Raw genomic sequence first — 19502 nt, forward strand, 5'->3', positions numbered from 1 at the left:
TGAGAGGGACACAGGTGTGACTTCGGCACATTGATGGAGAACCCCAGCTGGTGCAAGAGGTCTGCCGTCGTCTGGAGGTGGCTGACGACAGTCTGGGGCGAGCCCGCTTTCAACAACCAGTCGTCGAGGTAGGGGAAGACTGAAAACCCTAACCTGCGCAGATTAGCTGCGACCACCGCCATCACTTTCGTAAACACCCGTGGGGTCGCTGGTAAGGCCGAAGGGGAGCACGGTAAACTGAAAGTGCTCGTGGCCTACCGTGAACCGCAGGTAGCGCCGGTGGGCCGGCAGGACGGGATGTGGAAATAAGCGTCCTGCAAGTCTAACGCTACCATCCAGTCTCCTGGGTCCAGGGCAGCTAACACCTGAGCCAGAGTCAGCATTTTGAACTTCTCCTTCCGGAGGAAGCCGTTGACGTTCCGTAGGTCCAAGATAGAGCGTAGGCCCCCTTTGCCCTTCTTGGGTACCAGAAAGTAGTGGGAGTAGCAACCACACCCTACTTCCGGCCCAGGAACGCGCTCGATGGCCCCCTTGGCCAAGAGGGCCGAAACTTCCTCCTGCAGAAGCCGCAAATGATCCCCCGATACGCGGTGGTGTTGCGGTGGCATGGCTTGAGGGGTCATCTCGAAGGGGAGGGAGTAGCCCTTTCGGACCATTTGCAGCACCCACCTGTCTGATGTGACGGTGTGCCAGTGGGAGTGGTGATGGCGAACCCTGCCCCCCACTGGCGTCACATGGGCCTGAAAGCACAGAGTAGGAAGGTTTTGAGGCGGATGCTGCAGGGGTAGGTGTGGACTGGCCTCGCCTTGGACCCCGACCACCGCCACGGCTGTTTCCATGTCCGCCACCGCGCTGGATGTTAGCCTGCGGCGCGTGGCTGGCGGCACGTGTGGGGGCGCACCTTCCTTGGCCACGAAAGGAGCGAAAGGCACCCATTTGCTGGCGCGTGCCGAGAGGCCCAAGGACTTGGCCGTAGCCCTGGAGTCCTTAAAGCGCTCAAGCGCATGGTCTGCCTTGTCGCCAAAGAGGCGACGGCCATCGAACGGCATGTCCATAAGTGTGTTTTGGACATCGGCCGAGAAATTGGCGGACCTCAACCAGGAGTGACGACAAATCGCCACCGTCGTTGACATCGCTCTGCCCAGAGAGTCGGTAGTGACAAGCCCACACCGGATGGAATACCGTGCTGCATCCCGGCCCTCCACCAGGGATTGGCCGAGTCTAGCCCGTACCTCCAACGGGCAGTGTGGCAGCACATCCGCGACCGTGTCCCACAGAGAGTGGGTGTAGCGGCCTAAGAGGCACGCGGTATTAACGGACCGCAATCCCAAACTTAGGGAGGAAAATATCTTATTTCCATAATTCTAGTACCTCTTCGATTCCCGGTCGGGGGGAGCCGACGGGAATGCGGTCTGGGAATTGGATGCTGGATAACCAGGCTCTCAGGGGTGGGATGGGTAGACAGAAAGCAAGGGTCACCCGGAGCCGGGCGGTGGTGTCTGGCCGCGTTCCTATCCACAGGCTGTCCTGTGGCGGGCCTGGACCAAGTGCCCAGAAGAACGTCTGACAAGGCCTCATTAAACGGCAGAAGAGGCTCGGCTGAGCTTGACTGCGGGTCTGTGAAGTGGACTCAAACAAAAAGTCCTATAGGACCAAATGTGCAAAGTGTGCTTCCTGCCAGACCAGACTTCCAAAGGCAATAGTACTTGGTGAACGCATTTACCGATTGCCACATCACAGCCGAAGAGATATTAAGGATGGAGGTCCCTCATGCAATTGCAGTCGTAATGGCCTTGATCCTAAAGGAATGGTCTCTCAGACCCTCAGGGGCTGCAACTCAGCCAGTGTATAGCAGAGCTTCAAGCAGGGGGCTATCTGCCTCAACAGGATCCTCTTATGCACAGCCTTCCCTTTCGTCTCTCCAGAAAACACCACAAAAAAACGTAACCTCCACTCAATGCACCTTAATATGCTAAATATAAAAACTCATCTGCTGATACACTGACTGACAGCTCAATGTGGAATAAAGTCACAACCTTAGGCATAATGCCGTCTCACGATGCAGACGGCTTTGGTACAGGCCCAAGAATGAGCCCCAAAGCTGCAGCTGACCAGTTGGGGTTCCGTGGGGCTCAAAGAAGCGTCAGAGGGAGCCCGTAGAATCTTGAAGCTTTATAGCATGGCATGGAGTCAGAAGATGCCAGATCCTTCAGATGACAGCCTTGCGACTTCTCATCTGACTGAGTGGTAGGATTTAGATTATTCCTACTAGGCTTTCTGGCACTTATGGTGCATTATCGACTTATCACAAGACTTCAAGTGAGAACAATACTTTGCACTGGACCGAACTGCTGACGGCTATCAGAAACCGCCTCGCAAATTGGAGCAGGACCTCTGTTTCAAAGATGACCTCTTCTGCTTGGTAAAGTAAAGCTTCACCTCCCTCTCTATGATTGACTTTAGGTGCATGAGGGCACACTTATCTCATGATTGAATCGTGACTGGAGCCCAAGTACCATAGCACCCTTCGTACGGGTCCATGACCAACATCTGTTTCTTGCTATCGCAGTACGACTTGAATCCTATTGTTTTCGGGGAGGCATCTTCCCTGTCACACTGAGTTTGAAGTAGTTCGGAAAACAAACAGTTGGGAGCAGAGCTCCAGATTAGCGTTGAAGGCATGGAAAGGTAGAAACTGACAACACCATGCAGGAGTGGCACTTATATGCAGCTCTGCTCCATCACTTTGGGGCGGCAGGAAGTCACCACAGAGCTGTATGGCACCACTTACTGGTGTGCAGAGAGCATTGCTGAAAAGAATCTCCGGATTGCTTCAAAGAACAGCACAACACTTTGATTTTGGACGTTATAGACGGGTCCTTCAGTGTTGACACTGTGTTTGCAAAGACTGGTCCGCGTGGATCACCCTGGCCAGGCTGCCACTTGGATTGCGGGACTGTAGCTGATTGAGAGCCTTACCCTGCTGCTACTCATTGCCAACCTTTTAAGACTTCACCGGGGCGCTCACGGGGAAACGGGACTGAGAGGCCCAGAGGTCTGCGCTGCTGGAACATCGCGCACTTGGTGCCTGTTTGAAGAACGCCCCTAACGCAACCACGGGACGCGTGCGGGCATACGCCGGGCTAAGCCCGGCAAAGGGCGGGCCGTCTACGGCCGTCCAAGGCCGAACTAGGTCGGGCAGGGCCACCCTATTTGATTCCCGGTTAACCTGTTAGGTTGTATATTCATTTGTCCATTATTGTGCTGCATGATAGACTCATCCATAAAGACGTTCATCTATTGTAATTCTAACCAACGGTGAAAGTTGGTCCAGCCACTATGGCCTTACGATCAGGGAAAAATAGACTGGTTACTCTGAAGACAAACGCTGGACTAGTTACAGGTACTTTGGACCAATTCTTTCAAAGGACTACTAAAATATTAGAGAAGGAAATAGAATATCAAGCGACAAACGTTTTTCGGTGAAGGCTGACTGGCAAGCGGTCCTCTCTAGGGGCGATTGGCTCAGCTATAACACCGGTTGATGGTAATGAGTTGGCCCCCTTGGTAGCCACTAGCCCAATACCCTGTCTATTAGAAGACTTGGCAGTAGGTTCAGTTAGTGCCATTACATCGAGCCTAATCGCATTGGGTTCTCTTTCTAGTAATGAAAGCCGTAAAACATCAACACCTATTTTATCTACCCAACCTCCCTTTCCCTGGTAGTACAAGCGAAGGGGCGGGAGGGGGAGGTAGGGGAGGAAAATGAAAACGGTTCCCTGACTCCTAAACACAAGAAAAGGAAGAGAGGAGAGGGTCATAATAAGAAGAGTAGTGGTCAGTTAGCAAGCAATGTACCAAAAAAAGAAAATCTCAAGGTTTCCTCGCTGTTGGTAGCTGAATCTACACCCTTAAATGGCGCCTCAAATAATCAGGCTTCATCTCATAACCAACTGCTTACCAACGACGATCTATTTGCCAAAATGGAAACATTAGTAAGGTCTCTAATACTGCCTGATTAATAGAACTAAGGTAATTAACGAAAAACTGGATCACCTGGAAGAAACCGTCAAAGGGAATACTCTAAAGATGGATGTGCTGAATAAAAACATGAAAAGTACTCAAGGGGGAATTCGCCCTGCTGCTACAGCAGCTAAGGCCAAACCCACTAAAGTAACACTCACTAGCTAATAAAACTGTTGAAGGTCAGCATGTGCAACCAGTCTTGGGGGATAAGGGTGCTGCAATTAAGAAAACTTCATGTCCTACTGTGCAAAGGCTGGCTCCCCCCACTAAGGCTTTAACTTCGAATAGTGTACTCTATGGTAAACAATCGACAGAAAAGAGGCCTCTTTCGGTGAATCTCCCCCTTGAATCAATTCCCCTTACTATTATTTTAACAGGGGTGCCAAAACTAAGCCCTGAATCCCGCGAATCAGATAGAGAATAAAGTCATCTTTTGGCTTAATAGGAATAGGCAATTACCCCCGGGATCTAATACAGAGATTTTAGGTGTGAGGCGGGTGGATTGGATAGGCCAGAGCACAAAAATCCTCGAGGGGGATTGCATAATTGTTAACCTCAGAGATCCTTGGGTTGTAGACCATATACGTAGGAAACCGCGTTTTGGTCGGTTGGGAGATATTCAATCGATAGGCCTCCAATACTTTTATCCCCACGCAAATTCTATATTGCTATCCCTGTCACAGAACTTTGCTGAAGGCAGACACTTCATTAATAATAGATTAGATAGGTTTTCCCATCATTTACCCTTAAGAAACAGGTTCGATCCCTGGCATGGAGGTTGTGGATTGACTCTGGAATGGTTGTATTTCAAATAAGTGGGCCGAAGTTGATATGGATAAGGCTAAGGTTAGGACTTCTGCCCCAACAAAGAGCAGTGATGCTGAAGATATAGTCCCTCAAGTCAAGTGGGCCAGCAATACAACTTATTCTCATGAAATCCTAACAATTCATACAGTGGCCCATGGTGGAGGGAATGGCCAAGTAGAACATTTGCCATCGGTATCTTTGGCTAACAAACATGTTAATACTGGTTTAAATCAGCTTAGTAGAGAGCATCCAAAAAACCCATTACAGCGACCCTTTGAGGTGGTGACTAATACTATAGGAACAATACAGGTTGAGAGCAGTATGCCCACGCCAAAAGTGACAATCTCCTTAGGTGATGGAATTAGTGGAGCTGAGGGAAACGTTTTTCATTTAATTTCCTGGAATATAGCTGGTTTGTCTCGGAGGTTGGAGGACTCGACATGGTTAAAATTTGTTCAGTCTTTCGATGTACTTTTCCTCCAGGAATCTTGGTATAGAATGGATTTTAACCTTGATGGCTTTCAAATGTTTAACGTTTATGCTGAGCCCGTACCATCAGGAAGAGCCAAGGGTGGTCTTATAACAGCCATGTCGGTAAAGTATAATCTCATAAAGATTACCTTATTGACTGACTCCCCTTGGTATCAAAATCTTATGATTAAGGCTCTATTCCCAGTACAGCTGCTCTTAATAAACTGGTATTATAATATATTTGATGCAAACTCCACCACGGTCATTGAGAAATTACAGGACGAGATTGTTAATGTGAGTAATAAGGTTTTCCCCCTTTTTATTGTATGGATAGGCGATTTTAACTGTGTATTGTGCAAATTTAGTGGGACAAGAGCTTGTGGCATGTTGGATTCAAGTGAACAGCCATTGGCTCATTTCACTCATACAAAACAGGGGGATGCCCTAAATAACATTGTCATGATGAACGAACTCTGTATCCTGGACATGCCTAGCTTTTCTAGACCTATGGGCATACCCACTTTTCAAGGATCAGGGGGCGCGATGAGTATAATTGATTTCGCTTTGGTCTCCCTCAGGTTTGCTCATCTTATTAAGGATTTCCAGGTTGATGTAAATCCTGTTAGTGATCACAACCCCCTAATAGTGAGTTTTAACCCTGTAGTTGGGAGTAGTCAAATCCTGGAACAACCAATAATACATAGCCAGAACCAGGGAGTAACTTTGAAGTGGGACAAGGTAAATGTGGGGCAACTGGAGTTGGATATTTTCAAGGAAAATAAGGCGGGTATAGAAGCTTGTCTGATGCCCACAAATGAACCGGATGTAATAATTAGAAATTTTGAAGAACTCTTAGGTAATGTGGCCACACACCTCCTAAAAACTGTGAGGGGGAAAAAAGAAAGTAGACCTAAATGGTTCGATGGAGAGTGTTCTGCTGCACAATCAAGTTTAAAAAAGGCTTTACATCAGGTACCCCGAGAAGTCGAGCTTGTCAGGAAATCTAGGAAAAAGTATAGAGCCGCAATTGATAGGCGAAAATCTGAATTAAAGGCCATAGCCTGGGAAGATCTTGGAAAAGCGGCAGAATTGAGGGACAGTAGGTTTTTTGGGAAATAATAAATCGACCTTTCTTAAAGAATGGGGATAAGGGCAATATATTAGTGCACATTCCGGAGGAGACCAGGGTGTTACACTATGGGAAAATTTTCAACCCAAACAAGGTGCTGCTGGCTATTGATGATGGGGTTGGAGATTTTAATCTGGAGTCAGCTAAAGAACTTAACCTCTCTATTACCTTGTCGGAGATAGAGGTTGCCTTGAGGATGGGCGTTCCATTAAAGGCTCCTGGGCCGGATTCAGTACCTTTAGATCTCTTCAAACATAACCCGGAGGTTTGGGCACCATTGTTATTAAACGTTTTTAGGGCAATTGTGGTGGGGCGTATCCCAATCTCGTGGCATGAGGCGGTAGTAGTACCGATTTTTAAAAAGGGCGATAAGGGTGACCCTTGCTGCTACCGGCCGATATCCTTACTAGAAGCCTCGTGTAAACTAATGGGTAGAGTGATATTGGCACGCCTTGAAGCTTGGGCAGAATCCGCAGGTACCATAGTGGACTCACAGTACAGGTTCAGGAAAGGTAAGGGAACCACTGAGCAGTGTCTCAATTTGGCATTAATTATGGGTAAGTACATGGGGGCCAAGCATAGTTGTATTCACCTGGCCTTCATGGACTTATCGCACAAGTTACTACTTGTGTAACGATATATCTGTAAGAGACATTAGTTAGTGATAGATTCCTTACCTTAGAATATCCCCAGGCGTCAGACTGGATCCGGAAAATTTTGCGTAGCAGTACCCTTGCGCGTCGGTAGGCGTCGTCTGCGGCTCCGCGTCCGTCGTCGGCGTCGTGGGCGCCGTGATGACGTCGTCGGAGTATATAGACGCCGCCTCCGCGTGCTGACGTCAGTTCTTAGCCACAGCTTTTCCGCGCCAGAAGCGCAGAGCCATGACAAAAACCGACACTGGTGCCAAGAAACTAGGGCCCTGAAAGGGGATGACCTTAACCCTAGATATCGGTTCGCAGAACGGGGAGGATGGGTGGGTCGGTAAGGAATCTATCACTAACTAATGTCTCTTACAGATATATCGTTACACAAGTAGTAACTTGTGCATCTGAAAGAGACACGTTAGTGATAGATTCCTTACCTTAGAATAGATACCCCAGCAATACCATCCCCGTGGTGGTGGGTCTGCGAACCAATATTTACACCAGAAAGTCCTGGAGAACGGAACGGCCGAAGTAGCCATCTCTCCGGACTTGACTGTCCAGGCAGTAGTGCCTCGCAAACGTGTGCAACGAAGCCCACGTAGCAGCCTGGCAAATGTCCTGCAGGGGCACACCTCGGCCCAAGGCAGTTGTAGTGGCCGTGGCTCGAGTGGAATGAGCCCGCAGCCCAACAGGTGGTTCCTTCTTTGCCAAGGAGTAACACGCCTGGATGCACATGATAATCCATCTAGAAATGGTCCTCTTGTGCACCGCTTTCCCTTTCTGAGCGCCCGCGTACCCAACAAAGAGTTGATCATCCACCCGGAACTGGCATGTGCGATCCAGATAGAATGAGAGCGCACGTTTTGGGTCCAGACGGTGGAGCCTCTCCTCCTCTCTCGAGGGGTGCGGAGGCGGAAAGAAGGTGGGCAATGTGATGGACTGCCCCATGTGGAAGGCCGTGACCACCTTAGGCAAGAAGGAGGGCCTAGTCCTCAAAACAACCTTGTCCGGATGGACTGAAAGGAAAGGAGGCTTACAAGAGAGAGCCTGGAGCTCACTCACTCTCCTGGCAGAGGTGATGGCTACCAGGAAGGCAGTCTTTAAAGAAAGAAGGCGAAGTGGACAGTTGTGAAGAGGCTCAAAGGGAGCGCACATCAGAAATGTCAGAACCAGGTTCAAGTCCCACTGAGGCATCACAAAGGGAACAGGAGGAAAAGTATGAGTGATGCCCTTCAGGAATCGATTCACGATAGGGGACTTGAACAAAGAGGGTTGGTCAGGCAGCCTCAGAAAGGCTGAAAGAGCCGAAAGATAGCCCTTGACAGTGCCCAGAGCAGAGCCCTGCTGGGCGAGAGAAAGAAGGAAGAGAAGAATCTCAGAGAGAGGGGCATTGAGAGGATCCACAGCCTTTGCTGTGCACTATGCCACAAATCTGTTCCACCTGCAGGCGTATACCGTTTTTGTGGAGGGACGCCTGGCTGCCAGAATGATGTTGCAAACTTCAGGAGGCAAGTCAAATGGCCTCAACTGCCGCCGCTCAATCTCCATGCATGGAGGTGGAGACTGGACAGGTTCGGGTGGAGGACCGTCCCCTGCTGCTGCGACAGAAGGTCCTCCTGAAGAGGCAGACGAACCGGGGGATCGACTGACATACTGAGTAGCTCGGGATACCAGTACCTTCGTGCCCAGTCCGGAGCCACAAGGATGACTTGTGCCCGGTCGCGCTTGATCTTCTTCAGCACTCTGGGCAGAAGAGGTATAGGCGGAAAGGCGTACAACAGACCGCAGCTCCACTCGCGACGAAAAGCGTCTCCGAGCGAGTGCTGCCTTGGAAATTCCAACGCGCAGAACTGATGACATTGCGCGTTCTCTTCGGTGGCGAATAGATCTAACCAAGGCTCTCCCCAACGCAGAAAGAGGCCTTGCGCCACGTCCGAGTGCAGACGCCATTCGTGATCCATCGAGCACCGACGGCTGAGTTCGTCCGCCCTGGCGTTCAGAGAACCTGCCAGGTGTTGAACCACCAGAGTCACGCCCTGATGTTCCAGCCATTGCCAGAGGCGCAGAGCCTCCTGGCAGAGGGTCCACGACCCCACACCGCCCTGTTTGTTGCAGTACCACATGGCGGTGGTGTTGTCCGTGAACACCTGCACTGCACTCCCTCGGACAGACGGGAGGAATGCTTTCAGTGCCAGACGAATCGCCCGCAGCTCCAACAGATTGATATGGAGCCGGGACTCCGCCGGAGACCAGAGTCCTCTGATCTCCGCCTCTCCCAAGTGGCCACCCCAGCCCTGGAGGGACGCGTCCGTCACAACTACGTGCTCCGGTTGGGGAAGGGAGAGGGATCTGCCGTTGACCCAATCGCGGTCCGTGAGCCACCACTGCAGCTGTCTCGCAGTGCCCTCCGAGATCAGGACGTGGTCGGAAAGGTTGCCCCGGTGCTGGGCCCACTGAAACTTCAGGTCCCACTGCAGAGCCCGCATCCGCCACCGTGCGTGATGCACCAGAAGGATGCAGGAGGCCATCAGTCCCAGAAGCCTCAGCGTCAACCTGACCGAAACCCGGGATAACGGCCCGAAGACCGGGATCAGGGCCTGTATATCCCGGACTCGCTGTTCGGGCGGGTAAACCCGAAACTGCGCCGAGTCGAGAATCGCTCCGATGAAAAGGAGCTTCTGAGAGGGGCACAGGTGCGACTTCGGCACATTGATGGAAAATCCCAGCCTGTGCAGGAGATCCGCCGTAGTCTGGAGGTGGTTGACGACTGCCTGGGGCGAGCCCGCCTTCAACAACCAGTCGTCTAGGTAGGGGAAGACTGAAACCCCTAACCTGCGCAGGTGAGCTGCGACCACCGCCATCACCTTCGTGAACACCCGTGGGGCGCTGGTAAGGCCGAAGGGGAGCACGGTAAACTGAAAGTGCTCGAGGCCTACCGTGAACCGCAGGTAACGCCGGTGGGCCGGCAGGACGGGGATGTGGAAATACGCATCCTGCAAGTCCAACGCTACCATCCAGTCTCCTGGGTCTAGGGCAGCCAAGACCTGAGCCAGTGTCAGCATTTTGAACTGCTCCTTCCGGAGGAAGCCGTTGACGTTCCTCAGGTCCAAGATAGGGCGTAGGCCCCCTTTGCCCTTCTTGGGTACCAGAAAGTAGTGGGAGTAGCAACCACGTCCTACTTCTGGCCCAGGAACGCGCTCGATGGCCCCCTTGGCCAAGAGGGCCGAAACTTCCTCTCGCAGGAGCCGCAAGTGATCCCCCGACACGCGGTGGTGTTGCGGTGGCATGGCTGGAGGGGTCGTCTCGAAGGGGAGGGAGTAGCCCCTTCGGACGATCTGCAGCACCCACCTGTCCGAAGTGACTGTGCGCCAGTGAGAGTGGTGATGGGGAACCCTGCCTCCCACTGGCGTCACCTGGGCCGGAAAGCACGGACTAGGAGGGTTTAGAGGCGGATGCTGCGGGGGCAGGTGTGGACTGGCTCCGCTTGCCTCCCCTACCGCCTCCACGGCGGTTTCCACGGCCGCCGCCGCGCTGGACGACAGTTTGCGGCGAGTGGCTGGCGGCACGTGTGGGGACGCCCCTTCCGTGGCCACGAAAGGAGCGAAAAGCAGCCACTTGCTGGCGCGGGGCCGAGAGGCCCAAGGACTTGGCCGTAGCCCTGGAGTCCTTAAAGCGCTCGAGCGCGTGGTCTGCCTTGTCGCCAAAGAGGCGACGGCCATCGAACGGCATGTCCATGAGAGTATTCTGGACATCAGCCGAGAAGTTGGCGGACCTAAGCCAGGCGTGGCGTCGAATCGCCACCGTCGTAGCCATCGCTCTGCCCAGCGAGTCAGTGGTGTCCAGTCCGCACCTGATCGAATATTTCGCTGCGTCCCGACCCTCCACAAGGGCTTGGCCGAGTTTGGCCCGTACCTCCAACGGGCACTCTGGCAGCAATTCCGCCACCGTTTCCCATATGGAATGGGTGTAACGGCCCAAGAGGCATGCGGTGTTGGAAGACCGCAGTCCACAGCTAAGGGACGAGAAGACCTTTTTGCCAAAGGCCTCGTACCTCTTGGATTCCCGATCAGGGGGTGCTGACGGGAAGGCGGTCTGGGAGTTAGAGGCCTGGATGACCAGACTCTCGGGGGTGGGGTGGGTGGACAGGAAACATGGGTCGCCCGGAGCCGGGCGGTGGCGTCTGGCCACGTTCCTATCTACAGGCGAACCTGTAGCGGGCCTGGACCAAGTGCCCAACAGAACGTCCGACAAGGCCTCATTAAACGGCAGCATTGGCTCCATGGAGCATGACTGCGGCTTAAGGACCTCAGTGAGGAGATTAGTCCTCACGGCCGCGACGGGGAGCTCAAGGCCCAAGGCCTTAGCAGCCCTCATCAACACCACACTATATGTAGCGCCCTCCTCCGAAGCCACGGAAGGAGGAGAGACGAATCCAGTGTCTGGAGAGGTGTCCAGGCCACTGGCCTCCCCAAGGTCTCCTGTCCAGTCCATGTTAGACTGACATTCCCTTGTCAGAGGATCCTCAGACCCCTCCCAATCCTCCACTTCCCCCATCTCCTGAGACTCAGGGTCGTAAGTGAATGAGGATGGGTCATAGGGATGGAAATCCCCGACCGGCGTCGAGATCGGCGCCGACAGGCCCCGTCCCGACGCCGGAACCCATACAGAGGAGGAATTGGGGACGGCGTCGGCCGGGACCGACGCCGGCGGGGACACCACACGGACCGACCCCGGGGGGGTCGTAAGGTCCACCGGGGACGCTCCATCGCCCGACGAGGGCCGAACGGCGCCCTGCGGCGTCGGACCCGAAGGCACCGACGACGCCGGGACCGCCGAACCCTGCGGCGCCGAGCCCGAGGGCAGCGGCGGCGTCGGGATCGCAGAGCCCTGCGGCGCCGGCGTCGAAGACGTCGGCGGCGTCGAGGCCGAAGCACCCGACGGCGTCGGGGTTGAACCCGACCCACTAGGGCCCCCAGACGGGTTCACTGGGCCCGAAGGCGCCGCGGAACCCGTCGGGGAAGAAAGGGACCTCATGGCCATGAGGAAGCGCTCTATCTCCCCCGGCGTCGCGTTCAGCCCAGGGACCGGGGGGTATGGAGCCGAACGCGGCGCCCGCGACTCCTGAGGAGCCGCGTGGGCGGTGTCACCCGAACCCCCGGCCGCATCGCGCGAGCGTCGGGGGGAGTCGGAAGAGCGATGACGTCTCTTCGACTTCTTATGCTTCTTACCTGACGACTTGGACCCGGAGGAGTGGCGCCGACTCCCGGAGCTGTGACGGCTCCGCCCCCGCGACCTGTCCCTCGACCTCCCGTGGGACCGGGACCGGGACCTCACTCGGCGCGGGGCCGACTGGCGGATCTCGAGTCGCCTGCGGGACCGCTCCCGCCTGGCCTTCCTCGAGAGGGCCCGACAGTCGGAGCAGGCCTCGTCGTCATGGTCGACGCCCAAACACGTCAGGCACAGTCGGTGCGGATCCGTAACCGACATGAGTCGCTCGCAACCGCCGCAGTGCTTGAAGCCGGGCATCCCTAACGGCACCGTCGGAGTCGTGAAGACTTCGAAAGAGATCAAAAAGATCCAAAAAGTTAGTCAAAAAATGACCAGGGAACTGCTTTTTCCAGATCTGCGCTGGCTGGCGCGGAAAAAAGAAGAACTGACGTCAGCACGCGGAGGCGGCGTCTATATACTCCGACGACGTCATCACGGCGCCCACGACGCCGACGACGGACGCGGAGCCGCAGACGATGCCTACCGACGCGCAAGGGTACTGCTACGCAAAATTTTCCGGATCCAGTCTGACGCCTGGGGATATTCTAAGGTAAGGAATCTATCACTAACGTGTCTCTTTCAGATCAGTGCTTTCGACACTGTATGTAGGGGTAAGTTGTGGCAAATGATGGAAAACGGAGTTTGAAGAATCATTAGTGACCTTGCTCCGTAGACTCCATAATGGCACCGCAATGAAAATTAGATTTGGCCCAGGAGGTTAGAAGACAAACTTAATTCCATCCACCGAAGGTGTTCACTAGGGTTGTATTTTGGCTCCGTTCTTATTCCTTGTATACACCAACGGTTTAGAAAGTTTTCTGCTAGATAGCGGAGCCGACTTCCCCCAAGCAAATGGTAAAAGGATACCGATGTTGTCCTACGCAGACAACACGGTTTTAATGACCCTTACTTCCAATGGCATTCAGATTACCTTAGCTACCTTTCAGGCCTTTAAGGGTAGTTTAGACCTCAAGGTTAATTTTGCTAAATCGTTCGCTATGACTTGCGGCCCGAAAGGTGTAAAATCTCGTAGGTACATGGTAAGGGACTCAATTATTGCAAAAGTTGGCAATTTTAACTATCTTGGTAACCTTTTTAATAAAAAGTTAAACTGGAACCCTTTAATATCAGTCAGGGTACAAAAAGCTACACAATCGGTCGAGGCTCTGTTTCGCTTTGCTAGCAAATTGGGCCAAAAACCGATCAGAGAATTAATAACTTTATATGAAGCTAAATGTCTCTCTGCCGCCGTATACGGGGCAGGTGTATGGGGGACTCAGAAATGTGATAAAATACAAGTCATGGAAAACAATTTTTTAAACGGTTGCTATGTGTCCCACCATGTACCTCTAATGACTTCTGTCATGGGGAGGTGGCCATCGTTTTTGTGAGTGACATTATTCATTTGTCGCCTTTGTTGTTATGGTCTAAAATTTGGAAGAGTTAAAATTAACAAAGGAAATCTTGTATGACTGCCTTAAACTTGATCATTCCATGAATATTCCGTGGCTTCGATATGTTAGGGACACCTTTAATACAATTGGGTTAGGGCACATGTTCCAAAGTCCAGATATGGCTGGCAAAGATTATAAACTAATAATCAAAAAAGCTTATTATTCCAGCCAAGGCACGCTGATAAATGGTGAGAACGCAGTATATAGGAAGGACGAGCTGTATCAGCAGTTTTACTTGTCACATATCACGCACACTCAATGGCGTTTTCTCCTGACAAGGTTTTGTTTAAATTCTTTACATTATCTCTTTGTTTTCCCAAAACAAAGGGGGTGGTGTGAGAAGCTACCCCCTTGCCCTTGTAATAATAGGGTCTCACGAAGCACTTTGCATCTTATTCTTTTTTGTGCATTGTACAAGTATGCAAGAAACAGGTTTATTAAGTCTTTCTTGTTAAGCCTTGGATCTCGTTACTACAAAGAAGGCTATGAGTATCTTTTGTCCTTGTCAACTCCAGAGATTTGCAGTGCTGTGCTTAGCTTTATCAGAGTGTCTCTTGACATTAGAAACAAATATGAATCCTCATAAAAGTGATAATTGTTTAGCTAAGAATATAGTGTGGACTTAAGATTGTAATGTACTTTATGAAAAGTCTTATAGATGTGCCCTAACTGTTTTGAACTTCTTGTAATTTTAAACTGTAAAATGAATTATGGTTTTTATATCATGTATTTTTGTATAATTAAGTGAGGTTTGAATCTGTGTATACTTTTGTGATTCCTTTGTTGAATCGAATAACGTTATTTGAATGAATCTCCGGATCCAGTCAGTTGTCGAATATTCCCAGGGTGAGGAATGGGCAGTCAGAAGTATCCATCAGAAATAAGTTACTGATAGGGCACAAAGAGCAGCAATTGCGATCTGTTAACATTACTCTCAACATTCATTATTGAAGATTGTTTGAAAAACAACTACAGACAACACGTTTTGGTGGTAAATAGCAGGTATTTATTGGTAATGAAAAAAACAAACCTAAGATTACCTGAACTATTGCATTTATTAATGTATCGTGTTCGTGTTTCTCTACCTCTTCGCATTAGAGACAAATATACAATCAACATTCAGATATCACAGAATGCACACCAGATAGCAATTCTTCAGGCCTTTTACATTTAACCACCAAAACAGATGCTGGATTCTGCAATATAGTACAAAATTCTACACTCCAGTCTTATGCTAATCCTCCTTCAACTTATTCCCGTTGCTGTACAAATAAATGGCCACCTATAATGGCTTACAAGTTAATAACAGGACAAAAATATACATTGCACTGACACAAAAAGTCAGCTGTGTTAATAGTCATGCAACAAGTAACCAAACTTGCTGAAATTAAAAATACTTCCTAAAAACAGTTTAACTGCATAAATATTTATTTTTTGTACACGGTTCATAAAATGGTTCTTAGTAGAACGCAGAGCCAAAAAATTGATAATATTTTACAAACGAAGGTGCAAAATAATTTACCTATGGTTTTTGCTACTGGGTGGTCGGGGGCAGGCCCCAGGAGAGGAAACCTCTCACCTTGGAAAGCAGGACATTACAATAACGTGCTACATACAGATGGTGGGAGGGAGGATAAATGAAAGGTTAAGAATTCTATGACAGAAATGCCTTGAGGAATTTGCATTTGGAATATGGACTGCCTTACATGGTATTTACTGTACATCGTGACTATATAATGCTTAAACACACAGCCATTCAGAGACCTGTTTACTGCACGGTCATTTAGCAGACGTAACAAGGGAGAAATTAATTCAAATTGAATAAAATTGTTGCCCACAGCACCGCGTTGATGAGATTAAACACAAGTGTGTGTATTTGGTACCATACCTCTTCTACTCTACTTACAGCTACATACCAAACTGAAAGAAAGTATGTGCAAAAAGACTTTGTTTAAATCCTCTTTCATTGATTCACTTGCTTGACTCAATGAAAGATACCAACGCTGGAAAAATTTAATAAAAGGTAAGGACATTGTTTTTTTTTGTTAGTTTTATTTTATATATAAAGGATGAGAATCATTAAGCCATTTCATGTTTTTCTCTCAGCATTTGGTAAACAGAAAAAAGTTTAAAAAAGCAATATATTTTCTACGTTTTGAAGAAAGTGAAAAATGTTGTGCTTTGTGGAGAGGCTTGCTATTTGGAGTCCTGTTGCTGGTATAACTCGATTGCATATAACTTTAAGAAATTAGCTATGCATACTTTTCCTGTGGTGAAGTGTACACAGGTGCCTACTTATACAATCCCTTCAATGTGTCTATCAACCGTTTGCTATTAAATGCTGTGAAAAGTAGTTTAGACATCTCCAGAAACGCTCCCAAACATCTTAAAGGTGCACAAAACATTGTTTACAACTTCTAAATACATCATTTTGAATACACTCCACATTTAAGCTCAACCGTGACCAACAATATAGCCTTTTTTGTTCTATACGACTGTGATGTTAGCCCCCCCGACCAAGAAAAGCTGCACTGCGAGTTGTTTGTGACAGTATCCCCCGACTACCTATGCAGAACACCTAATTGCATTTCTGCAGTTTTGCTTGAGGAAATGCTTTTTGACCTGGACAGTAACCCCTAAATGATTGACTGCCCCCGATTCCTTGAGGCATTATAAATGTTCAATAAATGACTCCCTGCCTAAAGTACCATTGAATGTATTGGAGAAATATGAGCCACCAGCAGGCTCTGCATAGTGTGCCATGGATGCTCCGATTATTGGTTTACTGTACTGAGACACCTTGTGGTAGATAATTCTTTTAAACAATTGTGGTCACAGTTTAAGAAGTAAGAGAGAAATCCATCAGTAAGAAATGATCAGGGAATCATTCCGTGGAGAGTGTGATGACTATTAATGCCCCTAGACCGAATAATGCTGGTGCACTTTGCAATCACTTTAACAGTGACCACTGAATTCTCCACAATATGCCACCAGCGCATCAGATGTACTTAAATCCAACCCGCTGCTTCCCCTTTCCTTCATTGTAACCTGCACACAAATCGTTTCTAAGTGCTTAAAGTTTGTTTCACAGAAGCTCTAGGAATTACCTGGCTTCTGCTGAAAGAACACTTGAGTTCAACCTAGGAGTAGGGATTTAAGGGCACAAAGGACGTCATGAATATTGCACAGCAGGACCCCACAATATACATGTTCCAAATTACGACCAAATGTTTTTTTTTTACCCTCTTCGTGATATTTATCCACAATGATCTTCAGTAAGATGGCATTAAGACGAAAAAAATGGTTTTAGAACACTACTAATTTCTGGAGGGTGCGGGGTGGGGGGGGTGGGCAGGGGGTAGTCATGACTCTAGCCCTTCTGGAAGTGGAAAGAATGATTAGAAAACATAAAACTAGAGCAGTCATCACAAAATGGCTCTTTCAGCTGAACAGCCATCGCTAATCACCATGCTAAACATTAGAAAGCAGAATGTGCTTAACATCTGCATATATAGGGCAGATAACAATTAAAAAAAATCTCCTTGCATAGCAGTCTGAGCCCTTTCAGAAATTACCATAACATTAATTAAATACATGTAGATGTACAACTGGTCACACTGTGGCCTGTTACCAGCACAGGCACGCAGGTGACTAGGGGGTTTACAGCGTCATCATTAAAAAAATGGACTACCTATCTCTAATAAGCAAGGTGGACTAGACTTCCTACTGGGAGAAAAAAAAACAAATTGCACAACACTGAAATGGTAGTACACCTCGCAATAGTTGCTACAGGACATGGTCATTCCCAATTGAGCACCGGGATAAAGACTCCCTGGGCTAAGGTTCCCATGTCTGCGTTCACCTGAAAGAGGAATCGCCTGCCGCACTTAATGAGATACTGTGAGCAACTAAAAAAAAAATTGTTATAGAAAATAAAATACCGAAACATGCCCAGGGGGAATTTTTAAATAATAAAAAACACCTATAATGCTGCTGACGTTTTTTTTAGTTGGCTGTTTTTTTTAGAAACACATTCTTGTAGTAACATTAAGGATGGAAATATTTGTTTGTAGATAAAGCATAGGCAAATCATTGAATCAGGGTGATCTGATGTCCCATGTAACAGGCAGTTACTTAAGTTCATACAGTATTTGGATAAAAAAAGCCCATTATACGTATTTACAATATACACAAAGTTGCTTGTACAGAAGGCAGATTTACAACTATATTCTTAAAATTATCTTTTTTACGCGGACAAAGAGAGCAGTTCTACAAACACAAGACACGAGACGGGTGAATGAGGAACCAGTGAGGGTTTTTTCATTTTGTATTTTTCTGTTAATGTATTTGTAAGCGCAAAGGGTTGGCTAGGCGAAAAGCTTCATTCCTGGAATTATCCAAACTTGGTTCTTGTTTGGTGCATTTGCTATAAGCCCAATGAAATCAGTATAAATGTATGATCCCGTTTTGTTTTGTTTAGGCGAGTGCTTAAAAACACAGTACAAGGATACATGTAAACTGACAGTTTTTTGTTTATAACTCTTTCTCAAGTTCTCTGTAAAGGTGCAAAAAGTGATTAATGGAGGTATGCTCCTCAAAAACATCATCTATATTACGTTTGGCCAGTTGGCGGCTTTCTAGTTCCTAGACCCGTCTTCGGAGCCCCGCTCGTGACGCAGGTTGAAATAGCAGTTTTGACAGACTCGCACGGGAGAGGAGATTTTCAAACGCTTTATTTCAGATTGGAATCGGCTGCACCTAGAGTGGTTTGGAGGAGGTGAAAATACATAAGCAGTGAGAAGGGATTCTTGTCTGAGACAGACACATAATTATTTTTCTACCTTAACGTTATGAGAAATTAACTTTATTTAAATAACTCCCTTCTAGATTGGATGTCTACAGTACCATGTTAAACACATACTTGAATAAATGCATTGTTTCAATTAATACAAATTGTTACAAAAGGCTGGACATGGTATGTCCTTCCACGCACCTTCCTTGGTCATTGATTAAAAACAACATCGTATCATTTCATTAGTACATTTCAAACAGTTACACAAGACATAAACATGTGTCCATAAAATGTTATATGTGCGCGCTGATTTTGGCCTGTGGGCCGCCTTTAGACCGACGCTCGATCCTTGCTTATGAGATCTTTAAGTTATACACATACTTAATTTCATCATTGCAGTCTAGTAGCAATAAATTAAACATTACTCAACCTAAAAGTATCTTACGGTTGGCTTATGGTGTGACAGTAGTAGCTTTCAGAGATACCGGTCTTAAAAGTACTTCCCTATAATAGGACATCACTTAAATATGGAATTATTTCCTTTACAGTATACTCGTCATTCTACTTTTTTCCCGAAAGCTCACCTTTCCTAACTAATAAGGCAATGTCGACCTATCGTTTTATTTAGTGTACAACAGAAGGTCAAAAGAGTAAAATAGAACTCCAAATAAACATCCAAACACATTGTAAAAACTTGCATCCAGCTAGTGTTGACAGTGAGACAGATTCAACTGTTTAAAACATTTGTATGACATTTATGTACCCAATATTGGTAAGTTCCACTTCCACAGAAAACATTCAAAAGGGGCGTGGCTTGGCGGGCACGCATGGCGGTCGCAGCCTGAAAGAGCTCCGTCCTGCCCGCTCATAATCCGGCAACTTATCCTATCCCCCTAACCCTTGCCGCTGCC

The 19502-nt window shown here is 48.6% G+C and overlaps 1 protein-coding gene across 4 annotated transcripts in view; it reads right to left on the bottom strand.

The window, feature by feature from the left end:
- Positions 1-14782: 14782 nt before the first annotated feature.
- WDFY3 (WD repeat and FYVE domain containing 3) overlaps positions 14783-19502 on the bottom strand; it is a 2050643-nt gene continuing 2045923 nt past the window's right edge. For all 4 annotated transcript variants that reach the window (XM_086961876.1, XM_086961875.1, XM_086961873.1 and 1 more), the window contains one exon: positions 14783-18557. In XM_086961876.1, the coding sequence (XP_086818002.1) occupies positions 18437-18557 (121 nt within the window). In that variant the 3' untranslated portion in view covers positions 14783-18436. The remainder of the gene's footprint in view (positions 18558-19502) is intronic.

Source organism: Lissotriton vulgaris, chromosome 3_1 (assembly GCF_964263255.1).
Source record: "Lissotriton vulgaris chromosome 3_1, aLisVul1.2, whole genome shotgun sequence".
Taxonomy (NCBI): domain Eukaryota; kingdom Metazoa; phylum Chordata; class Amphibia; order Caudata; family Salamandridae; genus Lissotriton; species Lissotriton vulgaris.